The sequence below is a fragment of the Kogia breviceps genome, chromosome 8 (assembly GCF_026419965.1).
Source record: "Kogia breviceps isolate mKogBre1 chromosome 8, mKogBre1 haplotype 1, whole genome shotgun sequence".
NCBI lineage: Eukaryota > Metazoa > Chordata > Mammalia > Artiodactyla > Physeteridae > Kogia > Kogia breviceps.
This window is the reverse complement of record NC_081317.1, coordinates 40,477,662-40,495,824: the sequence shown is the minus strand read 5'-3', so window position 1 is coordinate 40,495,824 and position 18,163 is coordinate 40,477,662. Positions and strand designations below refer to the sequence as shown.

The window sequence follows — 18,163 nt, the reverse complement described above, 5'->3', positions numbered from 1 at the left end:
CTCAGGGGAACAGGGTTATTGTAAAACAACACACAACAACATTCTGAGGACATCTAACACTTGTAGCCAAGTGTTTAGCCACAGTAGCAGTAGCACCTTCTGGTCCTCTAACTCAGTGATTTTCAAAGTGTGGAACATATACCTTCACTAATTTGGAAAGCAGAATCATTTTCCAGAAATCTTCCAGTAGTCTTATTGAACATTATGATTTTAAAGGTTGTAAATATTCTACAAAAACTGTATCTACGTGTTCATACTAACGATCAGGTTCGGTTCATCTCATTAATGCATCTTCATATCTTTTGAGTGTTTACATTTATTAAGTTGTATGCTTTAATTATATCTCAAAGTAATAAAAATGGTTCAATGATTCACTGAAAGATTAATAGTAATGAAAATAGTAAATAATGCAACTTATAAAAACACATGAATTTTAAAATGAACAGGACTCTAATATAGTGAATACAGAATATAAATCTGTATGTGTCAGCACAAGAGTGATTGTCACATAAGCAAATGAAAAGGAAAATTATAAATAGAAAATTAACATAGTGAATATTTGAAATTTCAATTTATTGTGTCATCAATCTATTTGTTCCTAGCTTCCTGCTATGAAACATGGTCAGACCAGCGGCCTAAAGACATAGTTTTTGTTTCACTTCCAAAGCACAATGACCTGTATGAGTCTTTCGAGAACAGAACAAGTACCAAGTAATGCTTTCCAGAACAAAAGTGATGAATTTTGTTGCTAAAGAAAAAGCCAAAAAAACAAAGAGCACTGCTTACACTAAAACCAGGTGCAAGTCAAACTATCAACAATAGACTTATTATACCAGCCACAAGTTTAACAAGAAATATCACACTCACAAACAAACAAAAAACAGAACTATTGGCAAAATGCCTTTATCAGGTAGATGTACTAGAGGCTACAATGTGAAAAAACAATTAACTATGCACATGCTAGCAGATATTCAACTTCAGAGTTGGACAAAACCAGTGATATGTGGAGTCTGAATCAATACAACATGAGTAAGAAATACACAATAAAATTTGATCTATTTATCACTGAATATCCATGAGAAGAGATTTTTCTATTATTTTTGAGCCATGATGTAAAATTTTAAAAAGGTAATACTGGAATCAGTATTATCAATGCACTACAACAAATATGAGGTTATACCTGAACAACACCTACACTGAGATTTATTCCCAGGCAACAAGTGATGGTGAACAATATGTCTCTTGATCTTGATTCAATATTAAAAAGAAATGGTAAAAATTCTGAATACAATCAAATCAAAGTCATGGCCTATTCTATTTTTAAACAGCTTTACTGAGATATAATTCACATATTTTATGTATCACATATCACATAAAATCTACCCACTTCAAGTGTGAAACGCATACCTCCTTTGATGTATACACCTCTGCAAAGAAATTTTGTATTCTGCTCATCTTCCTTTTAATTTCTCTTACCTGATTTTTCATCTCAGTCTATTATTTCAACTTTTTATATAACATTACCATCACCTTGACTTTTACAAACTGTTCTAGCTCCTTTGTTTTTATTAAAGCAAAAAATAGGTGCTGTCTAAAATCAATTTCTCTGTTCCCTGTAGCAAATCTTTTTCAAAGTACACTTTCACTTTGGACATTAAGTACAATGTTCTTCCCCTTTTATGTGGCAGAAACTTTTCTTCAGCTGACATGAGATCAACTACGATCCAGTGTTTGCTTCTAAGTAAGTGGAGTGGATGTTTCTTTACTGTCTATCTTGTTGCTGTTTAATGCCAGCTCTCAGATTTTATGCTGAGGCTTAGCCAATGTATATTTACATTATCACTTTGATAATTTAAGAGTACTAAATTTTGTCTTAGCATTTCTCTTTTGTGTTTAAAATAAGCAGCCACATAACAGACAGGATTTCTATATCCAGCTTTTTGACTGGCTCAGCCCTCAACACGTGGAGTTTCTCATAGTGCTGTTTCCCTGTGTGAGGGAGAACACCCACCACAACTGTATACCTTCTGCCTAGTACAGTCACTGTCTGGTTCCTACTTTTAAAATCTATTATTCCACACAGTAAAATAGATTCCAGGTGGTATACTGTCCATCAGTCCCAAAGCTTGCCCTTATCTCTTTTTCACTTGTCGCTGTAATTATCCCAAGAACTACTTTACTTCTCATGACCTTGATTATTTTCCTACAAGTGAGACTTCCAAATAAGGTACCAGGTTTTCCTAAGTGACCCATCAATAGTATATCTAGCTGAAATTCCTCAAAGTTCCTCAGCCTTGGATGATATTTTTATATAGGGTTGGGGCCAAGTTGACTATTTCCTTCTCATAATTACCTGGTCATTTTGGCAGCAATCAATGGCGGCAGGAAGAAGGGCAATCAAATATCTGTACTTAAGTTCCCCTATTACGTGGCATTTATTTTGGTGCAAAATTGAGTAGTTTTCCTTTATTAATTTTCCAGTGCCTCTTGGGCCACTGGGAGAAATTCTCTCTGGTGAAAACACTAGCAAATTCTATTACTGTCTAAACAAGTAGATCATTACATTAACAATACTTGTAAACCAGAAAAAAATTGTCATAATGAATGCTGTAGAAGGAAAAAAGAATCAACCCCTCTAGAATAATACAAGATGATTTATCCAGTTTACCAATGCTCAGAAATATCATTTTTGCACAGCCCTAGTGTAATAACTGATGCTCATAAAGATGAGCCTGAGGCACTACAAAATTCTATAGAAAATGTTATAATTAACATAGTTTATGTTAAAAGCATAGTTTAGTATAGTCTAATTCTTTTTTTTTATAGGAACATTTATTTACTTATTTATTGGCTGCGTTGGGTCTCTGTTGCTGTACAAGGACTTTCTCTAGTTGTGGCGAGTAGGGGCTACTCTTCATTGCAGTGTGCAGGCTTCTCATCGCAGTGGCTCCTCTTGTTGTGGGGCACGGGCTCTAGGTGCATGGGCTTCAGTAGTTGTGGCACGCAGCCTCAGTAGTTGCGGCTCGTGGGCTCTAGAGCACAAGCTCAGTAGTTGTGGCACACGAGCTTAGTTGCTCCTCGGCATGTGGGATCTTCCTTGACCAGGGATCGAACGCATGTCCCCTGCATTGGCAGGCAATCTTAACCACTGCACCACCAGGGAAGTCCCTAGTCTAATTCTTTCAAACCTGGTAACCCAAGCATGATAGGTACAGCCACTCCATTAAGCCAAACATCTGCTAAAACAATACCTATTCCCAACAGATCAAATGGCAGTTTAACAGATAAGAAAATAACTATTTACTTCCCATACATACAGCACCTCCTAGAGTACATTCCAGGCTTAGTGTGTTATTTTCCTGGATACCACACACACAAAAAGAAATTGATTGGTTTTATTAAATTATCTCTTTGATTTGGTTATTAATGACATTTATTTAATAGAGGCATAAAAGAACAAAACATCATATAAATAGGTTAAAAAACCAAACAAATGTCATAAACTATTTTACAACAAGGTTGAAAAGGAAAAGTTTCCCCTCAAAGTCTTTCTTTCTTTAAGTAAAGCTGTCACTGAGTATTTTTTTTTAACATCTTTATTGGAGTATAATTGCTTTACAATGGTGTGTTAGTTTCTGCTTTATAACAAAGTGAATCAGCTATACATATACATATATCCCCATATCTCCTCCCTCTTGCGTCTCCCTCCACCCTCCCTATCCTACCCCTCTAGGTGGTCACAAAGCACCGAGCTGATCTCCCTGTGCTATGCGGCTGCTTCCCACTAGCTATCTATTTTACATTTGCTAGTGTATATCTGTCCATGCCACTCTCTCACTGCGTCCCAGCTTACCCTTCCCCCTTCCCGTGTCCTCAAGTCCATTCTCTACATCTGCGTCTTTATTCCTGTCCTGCCCCTAGGTTCTTCAGAACCTTTTTTTTTTTTAAGATTCCATACATATGTGTTAGCATACGATATTTGTTTTTCTCTTTCTGACATACTTCCCTCTGTGTGAGTCTCTAGGTCCATTCACCTCACTACAAATAACTCAAGTTTTTTATGGCTGAGTAATATTTCATTGTATATATGTGCCACATCTTTGTCCATTCATCAGTCGATGGACACTTAAGTTGCTTCCATGTCCTGGCTATTGTAAACAGAGCTGCAATGAACATTGTGGTACATGACTCCTTTTGAATTATGGTTTTCTCAGGGTATATGCCCAGTAGTGGGATTGCTGGGTCGTACGGTAGTTCTATTTTTAGTTTTTAAGGAACCTCCATACTGTTCTCCATAGTGACTGTAACAATTTACATTCCCACCAACAGTGCAAGAGGGTTCCCTTTTCTCCACACCCTCTCCAGCATTTGTTTGTAGATTTTTTTGATGACCACCATTCTGACTGCTGTGAGATGATACCTCATTGTAGTTTTGATTTGCACTTCTCTAATGATTTCACTGACTATTTTTAATAAGAGACCTCTGGTCTTACAAATGTGATTTTTTTACTTGAAATAATTTGATCCTGTTTTTCTCCCTTCCCTATCTCTCCCTCATTTGTAAAAAGGCAGATGAATTTAAAACTCAGAAAATAACTGCTTGAAATTGCCAAAACTAACAAATATAATAAATGTGTCAATCTGCTTTCCTAGTAGATAAAAACCAGAACCTCTTATAAAAAGTAGCAAACACATGTGAGTTAATCCAATATAAAATGCTCCTCAGTTGCACTGCTATCTTAAAAATGCAAAAATTCACTGAAAACCAAAGCAAAACAATTTGATTTACTTAGCTGTACCTGCTCATCTCTTTGTCTCCACTCTTGCCAATTTTCTTCCCGTAAATCCTTCTGTACCGGGTTTGGTAATGATAGCTCATGCTGAGCATTACAAATGGCATGGGAGGATTTCTGGGGAATTTTCTTAAAAGCAAGATTCCTGAGCTATGAAACAAACAAACAAAAAATTAAATTCAGTTTACCAATCCTGGGATACAAATGATTTTTTTGGAAGTTAAGAAATCAATATTTTTAATACTTCTAAATACTCATTATGCTAACTCACAAAGTCACTTTTTGAATTTTTTGTAGTCTTTGTAGAATGCTAATTTCACCAGCATTTGAGATAATTCTGGTGGATTTCTAGATGAAATGATGAATAAGTGAGAATGGATTATACTCTATTATGCCACCATTTTAATCAGTCTGCTTTACTAAAGGGAAGTTTATAGGAGTAGAGAACAGGATAACAAGTATGCTTTTAAAATGCAAAACAATAGGGTTCAATAAGATTAAAGGTTAATAGCTTATAAATTTAAAAGTTTAAATAGTAAGAGAAGATAGCTTAAGGAACTCTAACAACTACTTTGCTAGTCCTGACAAATACAGGGCCTAGTCCACAAAGTAACATAATGAACTAAAAACTGTACTGGCCAAGCCACTCCCAACAATAAGAAAAACCTCAGTCACAGAGGTTGAAACAGGGAGAAAAATACTGAAAGGCTACTATGGATTAAACTGTATTCTCTCAAAAAATATGTTGTAGGCCTAACCCTTGCTGTCTGTGAATGTGATCTTATTTGGAAATAGGATCTTTGCAAATATACTCAAGTTAAGATTAAGGTTATACTGAATTAGGGTGGGCCCTAATCCAAGGAAGGGTAAACACAAAGATACACAAAGAGAACACCATGTAACAGAAGAGGCAGACTGGAAAGATGCAGCCACTAGCCAAGGAATGTCAAGGACTGACAGCTACCATAAGAAACTAGGAAGAGGCAAGGAGGGAGCCTACTCAGTCTCAGAGAGCGCCTGGCCCTGCTGACACCATGGTTAGAACTTCCAGCCTCTAGAACTGTTAAGAGAATAAACTTCTGTTGTTTTAAGCCACCTGGTTTGTGGTACTTTGTTACAGCAGCCCTAAGAATCCAATGAAGAGGCTTTAAATCAAGGATCAACAATTTAACTGATAATCAATAGACTGTTCTGCAAGAGGGAGTAATGAGATACAAACATCGCTTTAACCAGCTGTTTTCTGCTGTGGAAAAGACAGCGGGGATGCTGCTAGAGACAAAGCCATGGCAGGTACACTACTGATTTATTACAGAAAGTAGATTGACAGAACTATAGCTGTGGAAGTGGGAAGGGAGGATCCTCAGGCTCATTCTCAGTAATGTAATGTAAACCCCACTATTACCTTATTTTCTGTTCCCCACACCTAATACCAAAAAGAAAATAATAGGCAATCAAAAGTTCTGTTGAAGACTGGACTTCTGAAAGGTTGTATGGTGAGAAAAATGTCTTTTAAAGTGACTCTCGGGCTTCCCTGGTGGTGCAGTGGTTGAGAATCCGCCTGCCGATGCAGGGGACACGGGTTCGTGCCCCGGTCCGGGAAGATCCCACATGCAGCAGAGCGGCTGGGCCCGTGAGCCATGGCCGCTGAGCCTGAGCGTCTGGAGCCTGCGCTCCGCAATGGGAGAGGCCACAGCAGTGAGAGGCCCGTGTACCACAAAAATAAATAAATAAATAAATAAATAAATAAATAAATAAATAAAGTGACTCTCTGTGTGGCACTTTAAAGAGATACTTAGAAAGCAATGGTGATAGAAATAAACAAATTTAAAAGGCTTTTTCTAAGTCTTGGGATATTATAAAATGAATATAGCAGGAAAAAAAACACTTTTACTACTTCTCTCATTAAGTGATATTGAGAAAAGTCCTTAATACCTGACTGCTTCTTCTGTTAAAAGATAAACAGACACAGGCTAGAGTTGTTTTTCAACATTTCTTTTAAAAATAAATGGGCACATTAAATGTTGGTCATGTAACTCATGCTAGGCATGCGTAGGGGAGAAGGGCCTGTTTACTACCCTTAAGAAACAGATGACCATCAAATGCATAAAAATGTATGTTCAAGGCTAGTCATAGGCTTATTGTCTATAACAGTAAAAAAAGAAAAAGAAAAAAGAAAAAACGGGGAAACAACCTAAATGTTTATCACAACAATCCGATTAAGTAAACTATGACAAAGCCACATAATTTTAAATAATGTGGATAAAATAATGTAGATCTTTATTTACTCATATGGAAAACTGCTCATGCTAATTTTTAAAAAGCCAGTTATGAAACTCTATTATATAGTTTCATTTTCATTTAAGTAAAATATGAATGTATCTATATATTCAAGTAAACTTATATATGTATACAGAAAACACATACCAAAATATTAATTTGTTATATCTCTAGTTATATTTAAAAATGACCTTTGTTTCCTTAAGACTTTCTTGTTTTTCAGAAACTTTTTGGAATGAGCACATAAGCTTCCATAGACAAAAAAGAAGGCAATTTAAAATATGTTCATTACATCTGACTTCACATACACACAAATTTATATCCATTCATTCAAGTCATATTTACCAAGTACCTATGGACGAGGAACTGTGGATACATAGGTCAACAAGATAGTATCTGCCCTCAGGACACATACAACCTACTGGGAAAGCAGACATGAATAATTATAATTGCTACCTCATTTGCTTCACTCTGTTGCTGTTCCTTCTTTTTTCTTCTTTTCTCTCTTTTTTTCTCATTTGTAGCTGATTTATTTGTTTGAGACTTTCCAGTATTCCGACCTTTGTCTTTCCCAGGCTCAGAATCAGAACCACTGCCACTATCCACTTGCAACAAGGCAAAACGAGAAGCAGTAGTGGGAACAGAACTAAGTACTGCTGAAGCCATTGTAAGGATTTTTCTTTTAAAATACTTCTGGTCAAGAATAATTCCTGTGGGAAGGGAGAAAGGAGGCAGATGAATAAACACAGTAAAATTTGTTTCAGATTTTAGAACAAATACACACACACTCACACACACACACACACACATTCTCCTGACACTGAATTTAGTAACAGTTGGATTCATACACACAGTTCTATTGGCAGTAACATACTTTTTAAACTTAAGTAAACAACATAAGATTGTATAATATAAAACAGAAAAATGATATGAGATTTCACAATTATTACAAGAATACCACCAATACAATGTACTCATTTTTCCATATACAGTTTCCAAAAATTAATGATTTTCCTCTTTCTTTTAAATACACTGCTGTATGTTTACATACTTATGAAGAATATCCTAATATATACATATTTATGAAGAACATCCTAAATCTGATTAATATATACGTATTTATGGAGAACATCCTAAATCAATATGGTTTACAATGGATGAGTCAGAATATCATTTTTCACTGCACACAGAGACCATTGGTCCAACTACATGCTTATCCCCAACTTCCAAGACAGGAAAAAAGGAATAGGAAACAAAGAACATTCTTACCGTATACAAATTCTGCCTTAAGTTTGATTCTAGAGAAGTGACAGCAAAATAGAGAACTTAAATTCTCTCAACCAAAGGAAACTTTTCAAAATCACCTTCCACCATTATCTTTTAGTTCACTAGTCTCAGTGCCCCCTACCGCTCTTAGCTTTTTTTCTTTTATTGAAATATAGGTAATTTACAATGTTGTGTTAGTTTCAAGTGTACAGCAAAGTGATTCAGTTATTTATATACATATATATACATATATTCTTTTTCAGATTCTTTTCCATCATAGGTTATTATAAGACAGTGATTATAGTTCCCTCTGCTATACAGCAGGTGCTTGTTGTTTACCTATTTTATATATAGTAGTGTGTATATGTTAATCCCAAACTCCTAATTTATCTCCCCCCACTATCCCCCCTTTGTAAGTGTAAGTTTGTTTTCTATGTCTGTGAATCTATTTCTGTTTTGTAAATAAGTTTATTTGTATCATTTTTTTAGATTCCACATATAAGTGATATCATATGATATTTGAGTTTCTCTGATTTACTTCACTTAATATGATCATATGTAGGTCCATCCATGTTGCTACAAATTTCATTCTGTTTATGGCTGAGTAATATTCCATTGTATGTATATACATCTTCTTTAACCATTCATCTGTCGATGGACATTTAGGTTATTTCCATGTTTTGGCTACTGTAAATAGTGCTGATGTGAACCTTAGGTTGCATGTATCTTTTTGAATTAGAGTTTTCTCCAGATATATGCCTAGGAGTGGGATTGCTGAATCATATGGCAACTCTATTTTTAGTTTTTTCAGGAGCCTCCATACTGTTCTCCATAGCAGCTGCCCCAATTTCCATTCCCACCAACAGTGCAGGAGGGTTCCCTTTTCTCCACAGCCTCCCCAGCATTTATCATTTGTACTTTTTAATGATGGCCATTCTGACTGGTGTGAGGTGATACATCACTGTAGTTTAGATTTGCATTTCACTAATAGTTAGCAATACTGAGCATCTTTCATGCGCCTGTTGGCCATCTGTATGTCTTCTTTGAAGAAATGTCTATTTAGGTCTTCTGCCTATTTTTTGATTGGGTTTTTTTATGTTAAGCTATATGAGCTGTTTGTATATTTTGGAAATTAATCCCTTGTTGGTACCTTTCAGCTTTTTAAGAGCCTTTTAAGCTTAAGACAGGATAGCAAAGGTCCTCTAGTAAAATATATATATATATAAAAAACTGAATCACTTTGCTGTACACCAGAAACTAACACAACATTGTAAATCAACTATATACCAATTTAAAAAATTTTTTTACAAAAAAAGGTCCTCTAGTAATATCTAACCCAAATCCTTTTTTACAGATGAGGCAACTGGTACTTAGACTGGTTAGGTCACTCTGCAAGTTACTGGCAAAGTCAGGACCTGAAACTAGATTTGCTGAACCTTACTCTGCAATTTCTAAGTAAGAAGCCTTGTAACTACTAGAAGACTAAGTACTCTCTCAATTCAAAAGAAACAGATTCTCTTAATAAACTGTGAAACTGAGAAACTTGTTTATTTTTATTCTGAAATGTATTGGGTACATAATTGAATAAACTATTAAGTTTTTTTAAAAGAAGGAACAATCCAAGTACCTAGCACTAAGATTAACAAAATGTTAACCCACCCCATGGCTCTCCCCAATAGCAACCCCCCAACTCCCAATCTGTCCAGAGATAATTATCCTGATTTGTTACTTATTCCTTTGTTTTTCTTTATAGTTTTATTATGTCTTTCTCCAGCCACAGTACTCATACCTGAACTAGCTACTGTTATTTCCACAATATCCTACTGTTTACACAGGTCCACCCTATTCATTGTGGGAAGGGACTGTGTAAAAGTGTGAATACTAAGAGGTGAGGATCACTGAGGTCCATTTTGAAAGCTAACCACACACTACAGTTTGCATGTTTTCAGGAGGGAACAAAAATGAGAAGCATATGTTCAATCTTCTATCTTAACCTAAGAATCTAGAAAATTATTTGGAAATCTTTCAATTTTTTGTTAAACAATTAAAAAAATCAATAGAAGAACTGAGATTTGAAGATGTCATCTAATAGTTATGAAATCAAAGTATTTTTATTACAATACCACGTTAATACCTATCGCTCCTAAGTTCAGAAGCATACGGATTAAGAGAAAATACCACAACATACAGAGATGACATCACACCATTAAAATTATGACGTACTTTTAGGCTTAAATCTTTCCCACAGACATGAGAATTAAGGCTTTATAAGTCACTATAAGGAAGAAAACATTAAAAAATGAAAAGGAAATTCCAGACCCAAAAATATTATGGAAAACATTAATTCTGCTTCAACTTCAACGTGCCATGTTAAAATCCTGTAAGTTTTAGTAGCTTTGACCACTTTAGGTACACTAATCCTACACAGCTGCTCTACAACTACTGTATTTAATTTTAACTGTCGCAACTATAAATTGCATATGATAGCTGTTCACAAATATTCACTGCCCCTCCCTGAAAGAGAACTGCGTATCACTCTCATGTTGAATGCAGGCTGGCCATGTGACTACCAGTGAAATATAAGCTTTAAAAAGCTTTAAAAGCCAGAACATGGTTCACCGTGTTCTCTTTTCTCTGCTTCTGTTATTGTGGAAGTGTATGCTGAGATGAAGCCTCCTACAGTCAAGTCTGATGGACTCTAAAACTACAATGAACAAAATCTCCTTACTAACCTGTAATGGATATGTAGCTTGAGCAAGAAAGCAACTTTGCAACTTTAAGCTGCTGAGGTTTTCAGGTTGTTATTGCAATATAATCTAACCTTATCATCACTGATAGCTTACACAAATACATTTCCTCTCCATTTCAGGACTGATATCAAACTGTGAATTTCATATTTGGATTGTTCTGCATGAGTGAAATGTTCACGGTGTTCTAAATATCTCTCCAAAGCTCACAGAAATTTTTTTTCTTTGAAATGAAGAGAAAAAAGTTTTTAGGCATTGAGAATTTGTGGTTGAGCAGTAAGCCACTGAAGAGTCAGAGACCTAAAGATTATACCTAACATAATGCATAAGGAAAACACCAATCTATCTGAAACCCAAGAATCACAGTAGAGACTATGTCTTATACAGTGGACACACACAACAAGCAATAAATGCTTCCTGAATGAATGAAAAGAATAAAAGAAAGACAAAGTGAAAAGAAAGCATTAGAACAAATACTGTTAACTGAGAAAACAATCAGTGATAAACTCAAAATAATTATTTTTCTGAGGCAGCTACCTATGCTACATCTTAGCAACCCATGTGTTAAAATACTTTCTCTAACTAATGAAAGGGTAAATGGAAAGGGGAAATGCTCACTTCCAATGATCCCTTGTTTGGTAAGGGGTACAGGTAGGAGAACAGGAGAGTTGTAGCCACCTGCACTATACTCCACATAATAGTAAATATTAAAGGCCAAAAATAGCTCTACTCAGCAGCTGAGGGTGTAAGCAGATGGGACAACTGGAAGGGTTCATCATCTGTACTCACGCTGTACTTAAAAAAAAAAAAAAAAAAGATAAACAGCCAACACATCAACTATCTCATTAGCCATGAGAAAAATCTGTATTTTATGTCAAAAATCTATATACCATACACTAACCAGTACTTCAGAGGTGGAAGAGGGGGGAAATGTAAATTTTAAATGAATAAAGGGAATAAAAATATAAAAGTAATCCCCAATTTGTAAATATGTGTATTATTTATTTACATACCAAAAGAAGGAAATGCATGGGACTACTCCTTTTCCTTTCTAAAGTTTTCACTATTTCCCCAAATATCTGTAATGACCATATTCCTTCTATAAGAAAAAACTCTCATCCTGAAAAGGAAAAATGGTCATCTATACCCAAATTCAAAAAAGAAAAACATAATGTAATCAATGCAATATTGATTTTTCTGCCGTGTCAAAACTTAAAAAGGGCAACTACAGGTCAGAATTAACAGTGACATGCCTCAGGTCCTTTTATGTTAGTGATTGAGAAGATAAATGACACAAAGCAATTGTCAAAGACTGATTATGGTGCATGTTTTTAAGAGAACATTGCCTTCATTAACAAATTTTTCAGAATTTGCAAAAAGATAATCATGTTATACAATCCAGGAATTCATTTGAAACTGCTTTAAAACCTTGAAGAGAAAAAGAGATAAATAAACAGACCACAAAAACATTAGACTTTTAAAGATATTATTTCAGGGGAAGGCTAGGGTTAGTATTCTTGTGAGGCTAGGGTTAGAGGTCTTGTGTCCTAAACTTCTGCATCTCCACCTATGGTCATATCCAAGAGATACTTGGATAAATAGATTCAGAGTTCTTCTCCCTCCCCCTGTTATTTTCCCTTTCTTTCTCCATCACGTGGTCTTTAAAATCCAGATACTTGAGTATATATAAATGCTCATTTATAAACATACACTTAAATAACAAGGACATAATTAAGTTACACAAAACAAAAATACAGTGGACATCCACTAAGCTACCTACACTGGTCAGTCTATGAATGCAGTGGCTAGTGCTCTATGTTAAATAGTTACAAATTACTAAAATACTACACAAATTAGGTTTTTAGTCCAGAAACTTAATGATTATTTCCTATGTTTCTCCCTCTTCCTTTTGAGTCTCCTTTTATTTTATTTATTTATTTATTGGCCACTCCCCGCAGCATATGGGATCTTACTTCCCGGACCAGGGATCAAACCTGCAGTCCTAACCACTGGACCACCAGGGAAATCCTGAGTCTCCTTTTAAAAAATAATTTAGGGCTTCCCTGGTGGCGCAGTGGTTGAGAATCCGCCTGCCGATGCAGGGGACACGGGTTCGTGCCCCGGTCCGGGAAGATCCCACATGCCGCAGAGCGGCTGGGCCTGTGAGCCATGGCCGCTGAGCCATGGCCGCTGAGCCTGAGCGTCCGGAGCCTGTGCTCCGCAACGGGAGAGGCCACAACAGTGAGAGGCCCACGTACTGAAAAAAAAAAAAATAATAATAATAATAAATTAAAGGCTAATTTAAGTAGTTGAAGGAAGACAAAAGAAAATTTGAAAACAAATGTTTCAGGTCAAATGCACAAGAAAAAATAAGTTTACAAATATAAATATACAGGCAGCTCATTACATATAAGTGCAACATTCTATAATTTCTTAATGAATCCATTAGTAAAAACTATTAACTCCTCTATACTTAAAATAGCAGCAAAATCAAATTATAGTGAAGTCTCCACTTTATATATACTCAATATTAGAAAAGCCAATTACTTATTAAATATCAGAGCATATGTTAGGGCTGCAACTGTCCTTCCTCAGATTTCGTACTCCAGCAAAACAAACTACTTAAAATTTCCTGACCACACATTTAGTTTTACTTGTTCAAATCTTTTTGCTGTGCCTTTTGCCTAAAATGCCCTCCATCTCTTCCACTTACAACTTGTATTTGTTCCTTAAAATCCTGCTCAGATGCTAGGATCTCTATAAAGCTTTCTCTGACCTGCCTGTTTAATCATTCCCTCCTTTGTAATATTTCTGTAGTTTATATTTACTTTTATTAATAAATATATTTAATTAAAATTATCTGTTTACTGTTGTGCCTAGCCCCTTATAATCCTGATTTCAATATCCTGAAAGGTAAGAGCTTCCTCTTTCCACCCCTAACAAAACTACAGGACCTGGCACACAGAAGATACATTTAGTGAATTTGGTTTTTAAAAAAATATTTACATTCCCCAAGTACACAGCTATCTATGCATTCAAAGACAGGCTCTAAAATAGAATGGAGCAAAAGAAAATGCAAAGCGCGCTAGAGATAATCCTCAATTCCCAGAATGCAAATGTGAGTTAACAGTGATTATTAGCAGTTCAAAGTTGCTTCATTGTAAGGGCCATTCTACTGATTATCACAACTAACTGTTTAGGAAACATGTTTGTTTAGGAAACACAACTGGTTTCAAAGTACTGATTAAAAAGAACTAGGATACATGAGGAGCTTAAGTAAACTACTTTTTAAAAAGAATAGCCTACAAAAAAAAAAAAAAAAAAGAATAGCCTAAATTGCAAGCAGAGGGATTTATAAACAGCTGATCCTCTTGGGCTCCTCTACTAAGGTTCTGAGGACCAGTGCCACTATGATGTAATCCGTTTAGACTATGATCTCTCTAAGGTCAAGAAAGCTGGTAGGAGCAGCCATACCTCAGTCCAGGCAACTACAATGAGGGCACTTCAAAACTGGTATATGTATAAGCTCCTCAATCAAGACCAAATATATCTTTTATAAAATGGAATGACAGTCATCTTCCATTAACACTATCGACCAGTAAGCCTGATGAAAAAAGAAGTGAATACCATGTAGATACCAACTAGTGTGGTCTCACTGAAATGTAGCTTAGATTAAAAAAAAAACAAAAACCATAAAATGAAATGGCACTGAGTATGAGTGACTTATTACCTGGTGAAATTTTTTTATCGTATTATTTCACGTTCTGTTCCTCAAATAACACAACTACACAATATCTTTCACTTTGGCTTCTTATAAAGTAAGGTTCACAACCAGTAAGTGCCAAGAGCATACCAAAACTTTGCTCGCAACAAACTTAATGCAAACAAACCATATAAACTTAATGGGTATGCTCTAAATTCCATTTTTTTCTTCATAGTTAAATACTGCCTCCCCTCTCCAATCTGCATCACCTAATTTCTATGGGTTGAAAAACCTAGGCAAAAGGTACAAGCAGGTACCGGTTGAGGACCTAAGGGATTCGCCCATGAATAAAGCACATGTATTTTCATTTGCCCCAGTGATCTCTTGGTCAACTTCTGGCATCTTCACTCTTAAAGAGTGAAGCCACCTGACTATCTTATAGATAAGTTTGTTGTAACCATTTATGACAATATCTTCCATTAATTAGGATTTGACTGATGAGAACTTAAGTGTTATGAACCTGTTGAGAAAAAAAACTACGTTTCCACAGATTAAAGATTTTAAAAAATTTTAATTGCCACAAAGTTCAATATTCTTATGGCTGCAAGTCAAATTTATTAAATTGATAATTCAGGTTACAATCACAAGCACGTTTACTACGTAAAGAAATAGTACTGAACGGTGCAAAGAAAATTTCACTGGCTTTTCAGTAGAGGAAAGATAATCTTTCATTAGTGCCATAGCACCTACTCAACTGTAGAATCTAGCTAAGGTTAAGAATGAAAAATCTAAAACAAGGCGGAGAGAAAAGACAATTTAATAAGTCATTTCTTATCACTGTTCAATATCTACCAAGCACCCTAAGTGCTAGAGATGACAAAAATTCTGGAAGACTGCTTGTTCCAAACAATAACTACAACAAACAAACAAAATTCAAAACCCTTCTCCCGTTTACTCTTCAATAGTTAGCGGAGAGGAGGAGGAGCACTTTACTCAAAAAGTAATTCACTATACCTCATTCACGAATGAAAGCCAAATTTCACCCACAGGCTGTTAACCGATGCTCCAAAACTTATTCGCGCAAAGTACATAGAGAAGGAAACAGAGCTGGGCGAGACCTAACTCGGGCAGAGAAGCGGCTTCAAAACCTGAAAGGGAGAAAACAGCGAGTCAGGTCGAAGCTCCAGAAATTTCCGAGCGCCTGGTTCCCCGGGCGGGAGCGCGATGCCCGCGGCGGGGAGGGGGCGGCGGCACCTGTCACTCGACGGCCCCGCGACCGCGGTCGACCCCGGCCCCGGCCCCCGCGAGGTCTCGGGAGCCGCAGGCACCTCCCGGGCGCCTGGGCCTGAGGTCGGCGCGGGTCTCTCTCCGCCGCCCCCGAGACCAGCGCCGAGCGTCGGGGCCGCGGCCCTTCCCAAGGAGCGGCCCTCCCGCGCACTCTGCCCAGCGGCTCCGGACAGCGGGGCCCATCGCCTCAGGCCGAGTCCCCAACTGCCGAGACCGGGGCGCACGGAGCGGCGCGGCCGAGCCTCCACCACCGCCTCAGGGGCCCCGGAGCGGACCCCCGCGAGGCGGCCCGCCCTCCGCATACTCACCGGGCCTCCCCGGCCGCCAGCACGGCCCTCCTCTCCCTCCTCCCCCCGCCGCCGCCGCTCCGCGGCTCCTGGGGCGGCCGCACTGGACGTTGGGACTGCGCTGGGTCAAGTGTCGGGGGGAAGGGGCGGGCTCGCGCCGGGCGGGGGTCGTACGGCGGCCCCGCGAGCGGGCGCGGAGCACTAACGGGCCCCGGGGCGCCGGGCCGGGCGGACAGCGGCGGGGAGCGCGGCTGCGGGCTGCGGTGAGGGGCGGGGAAAACGCGGCCGCGAGCCGAGGGCGGGAGGGAAGTCCCGGCTGAGGGGGCGGCGTGAGAGCCGCGGGGCGGAGCGGGGGAGGGGCCTGGCGCGCCAGCCGCCGCGCGCGGAGGTTTGTTTATTTTCTAGGTTAGTTGCGGCGCTGTCGCGTGGGTAGAGGTTCGCGGGTGACGTGAGCGTCCGGAGTTGGGGGAAAGGACCAGACCCACCTGCTGGGAGAAGGGGAGCTACGGGGGCCGGGCAGGGTCCAAACGTCTCACGTAGGCGGCGGCGCCGCGGTCTTCGGGGTTATCGGGAAGAGAAGGTCTTACCCGGAGTAGGTGGAAGGACGGAGGCCTCCAGAGAGAATAGGACTCCAGGCTATTCCCCCGCAGTTCGGCGGCTTCACCTGCATCGCGGAGAGCAGTTAGAGAGCCCTGCAGTGGAAAAGGGCCAGTGGAACGTGGGGGCCCGAATTCCCAGCCCCTCCGGGCTCGACCTCCAGTTAGTGAAGTAGGTTTGGTCCTGCAAACAAGATTTGAATAGAAACACTGCATCAGTTCTCTGTAAGGAAAATAATGAACATTGCTCAGTTCTCTGTAGAGTTACAGCACTTTCACGTTACCTCCCTTGGTGCTCCATCAGGTAGTAGGATTCTCATTTTACAAGCCAAGTTAAGTGACTTACCCAAAGCCTCACATCGAATAAACGGCACAGCAGAAACACAGCTGTCCTGACTTCAAATTCTGTGCTGCTTACCGTTGCGTCACATTATCTTCCTAAATCACTTTCTTTCAACTAATAGTAGACGCCCCCATAGGTAAGACGCTGCAGGGTTACAGAGGGAAGTTAAAGCTGTTACCCTTGCCTTCAAAATAAGAAATAAAACAAGGATAAAACAGTCAAAAGACAAACCATGACAGATGCCATGTGAAAAATACAGAGTACTGCAGAATGTCAGGGAACTGCTCAGACCTGCCTGAGGAATCAGGAAAGAAAGGCAGTAAGGAGAAGGCATTTGGGATTGACCTTGAAGGAGATGGGGATGGTTTTACAGCAAGAAGAGACAGCATGAGAACATATATGAAGGTGAATCAATGGAAGTTGTGTTCAGGAAAAGCAAATGGTAAGGCTCTAGGGCACGTTGAGAAGTGGCAGACACAGAGGAGAATGGGGCCTGGGATGCCAAGTGGAAGAATTTGTATTCAAATCATTCCTTAGTTTTGTGGTTTAAAAGTTTGGGGGTTTAAAAACCTTGCTTTTCTTTGATCTCTCTGTGAATGGATACAGAAATGAGCGGTGGGAAAATGGTTAGATAGACTTGCAATAGGCCAGGTAAAAGGTAATGATAAATCTGAACTAAAGGTAAGGCAGGAGGAATTTAAAAGAGCTTGGCTAAAAGATGATGTGGAAGCAGAATCTATAGAATTTGGCATTTGATTAATTGGTTTTCCAGTAAGAGGGGATTGCTTGAGAACATACATGAAGGAGGAATTGAAAAATAAAAGGTAATGGAGGTTTTGAGTTTGGAGATAATTATAGAAGATT

The 18,163-nt window shown here is 38.4% G+C and overlaps 1 protein-coding gene across 4 annotated transcripts in view; it reads right to left on the bottom strand.

Moving 5' to 3' along the window:
* The window catches only part of GKAP1 (G kinase anchoring protein 1), an 80,867-nt gene extending 64,396 nt beyond the window's left edge, over nucleotides 1-16,471 (bottom strand). For 3 of the 4 annotated variants that reach the window (XM_059072311.2, XM_067041272.1, XM_059072312.2), the window contains exons 1-4: nucleotides 16,382-16,471; nucleotides 15,801-15,934; nucleotides 7,527-7,780; nucleotides 4,800-4,943 (exon numbers count right to left, since the gene is read on the bottom strand). In XM_059072311.2, coding sequence (XP_058928294.1) covers nucleotides 4,800-4,943; nucleotides 7,527-7,736 — 354 coding nt within the window. In that variant the 5' untranslated portion in view covers nucleotides 7,737-7,780; nucleotides 15,801-15,934; nucleotides 16,382-16,471. Of the gene's footprint in view, nucleotides 1-4,799; nucleotides 4,944-7,526; nucleotides 7,781-15,800; nucleotides 15,935-16,381 lie in introns of those variants that run through there. The other variant, XM_067041273.1, reaches the window with a different exon arrangement.
* Between the last annotated feature and the right edge of the window lie 1,692 nt (nucleotides 16,472-18,163).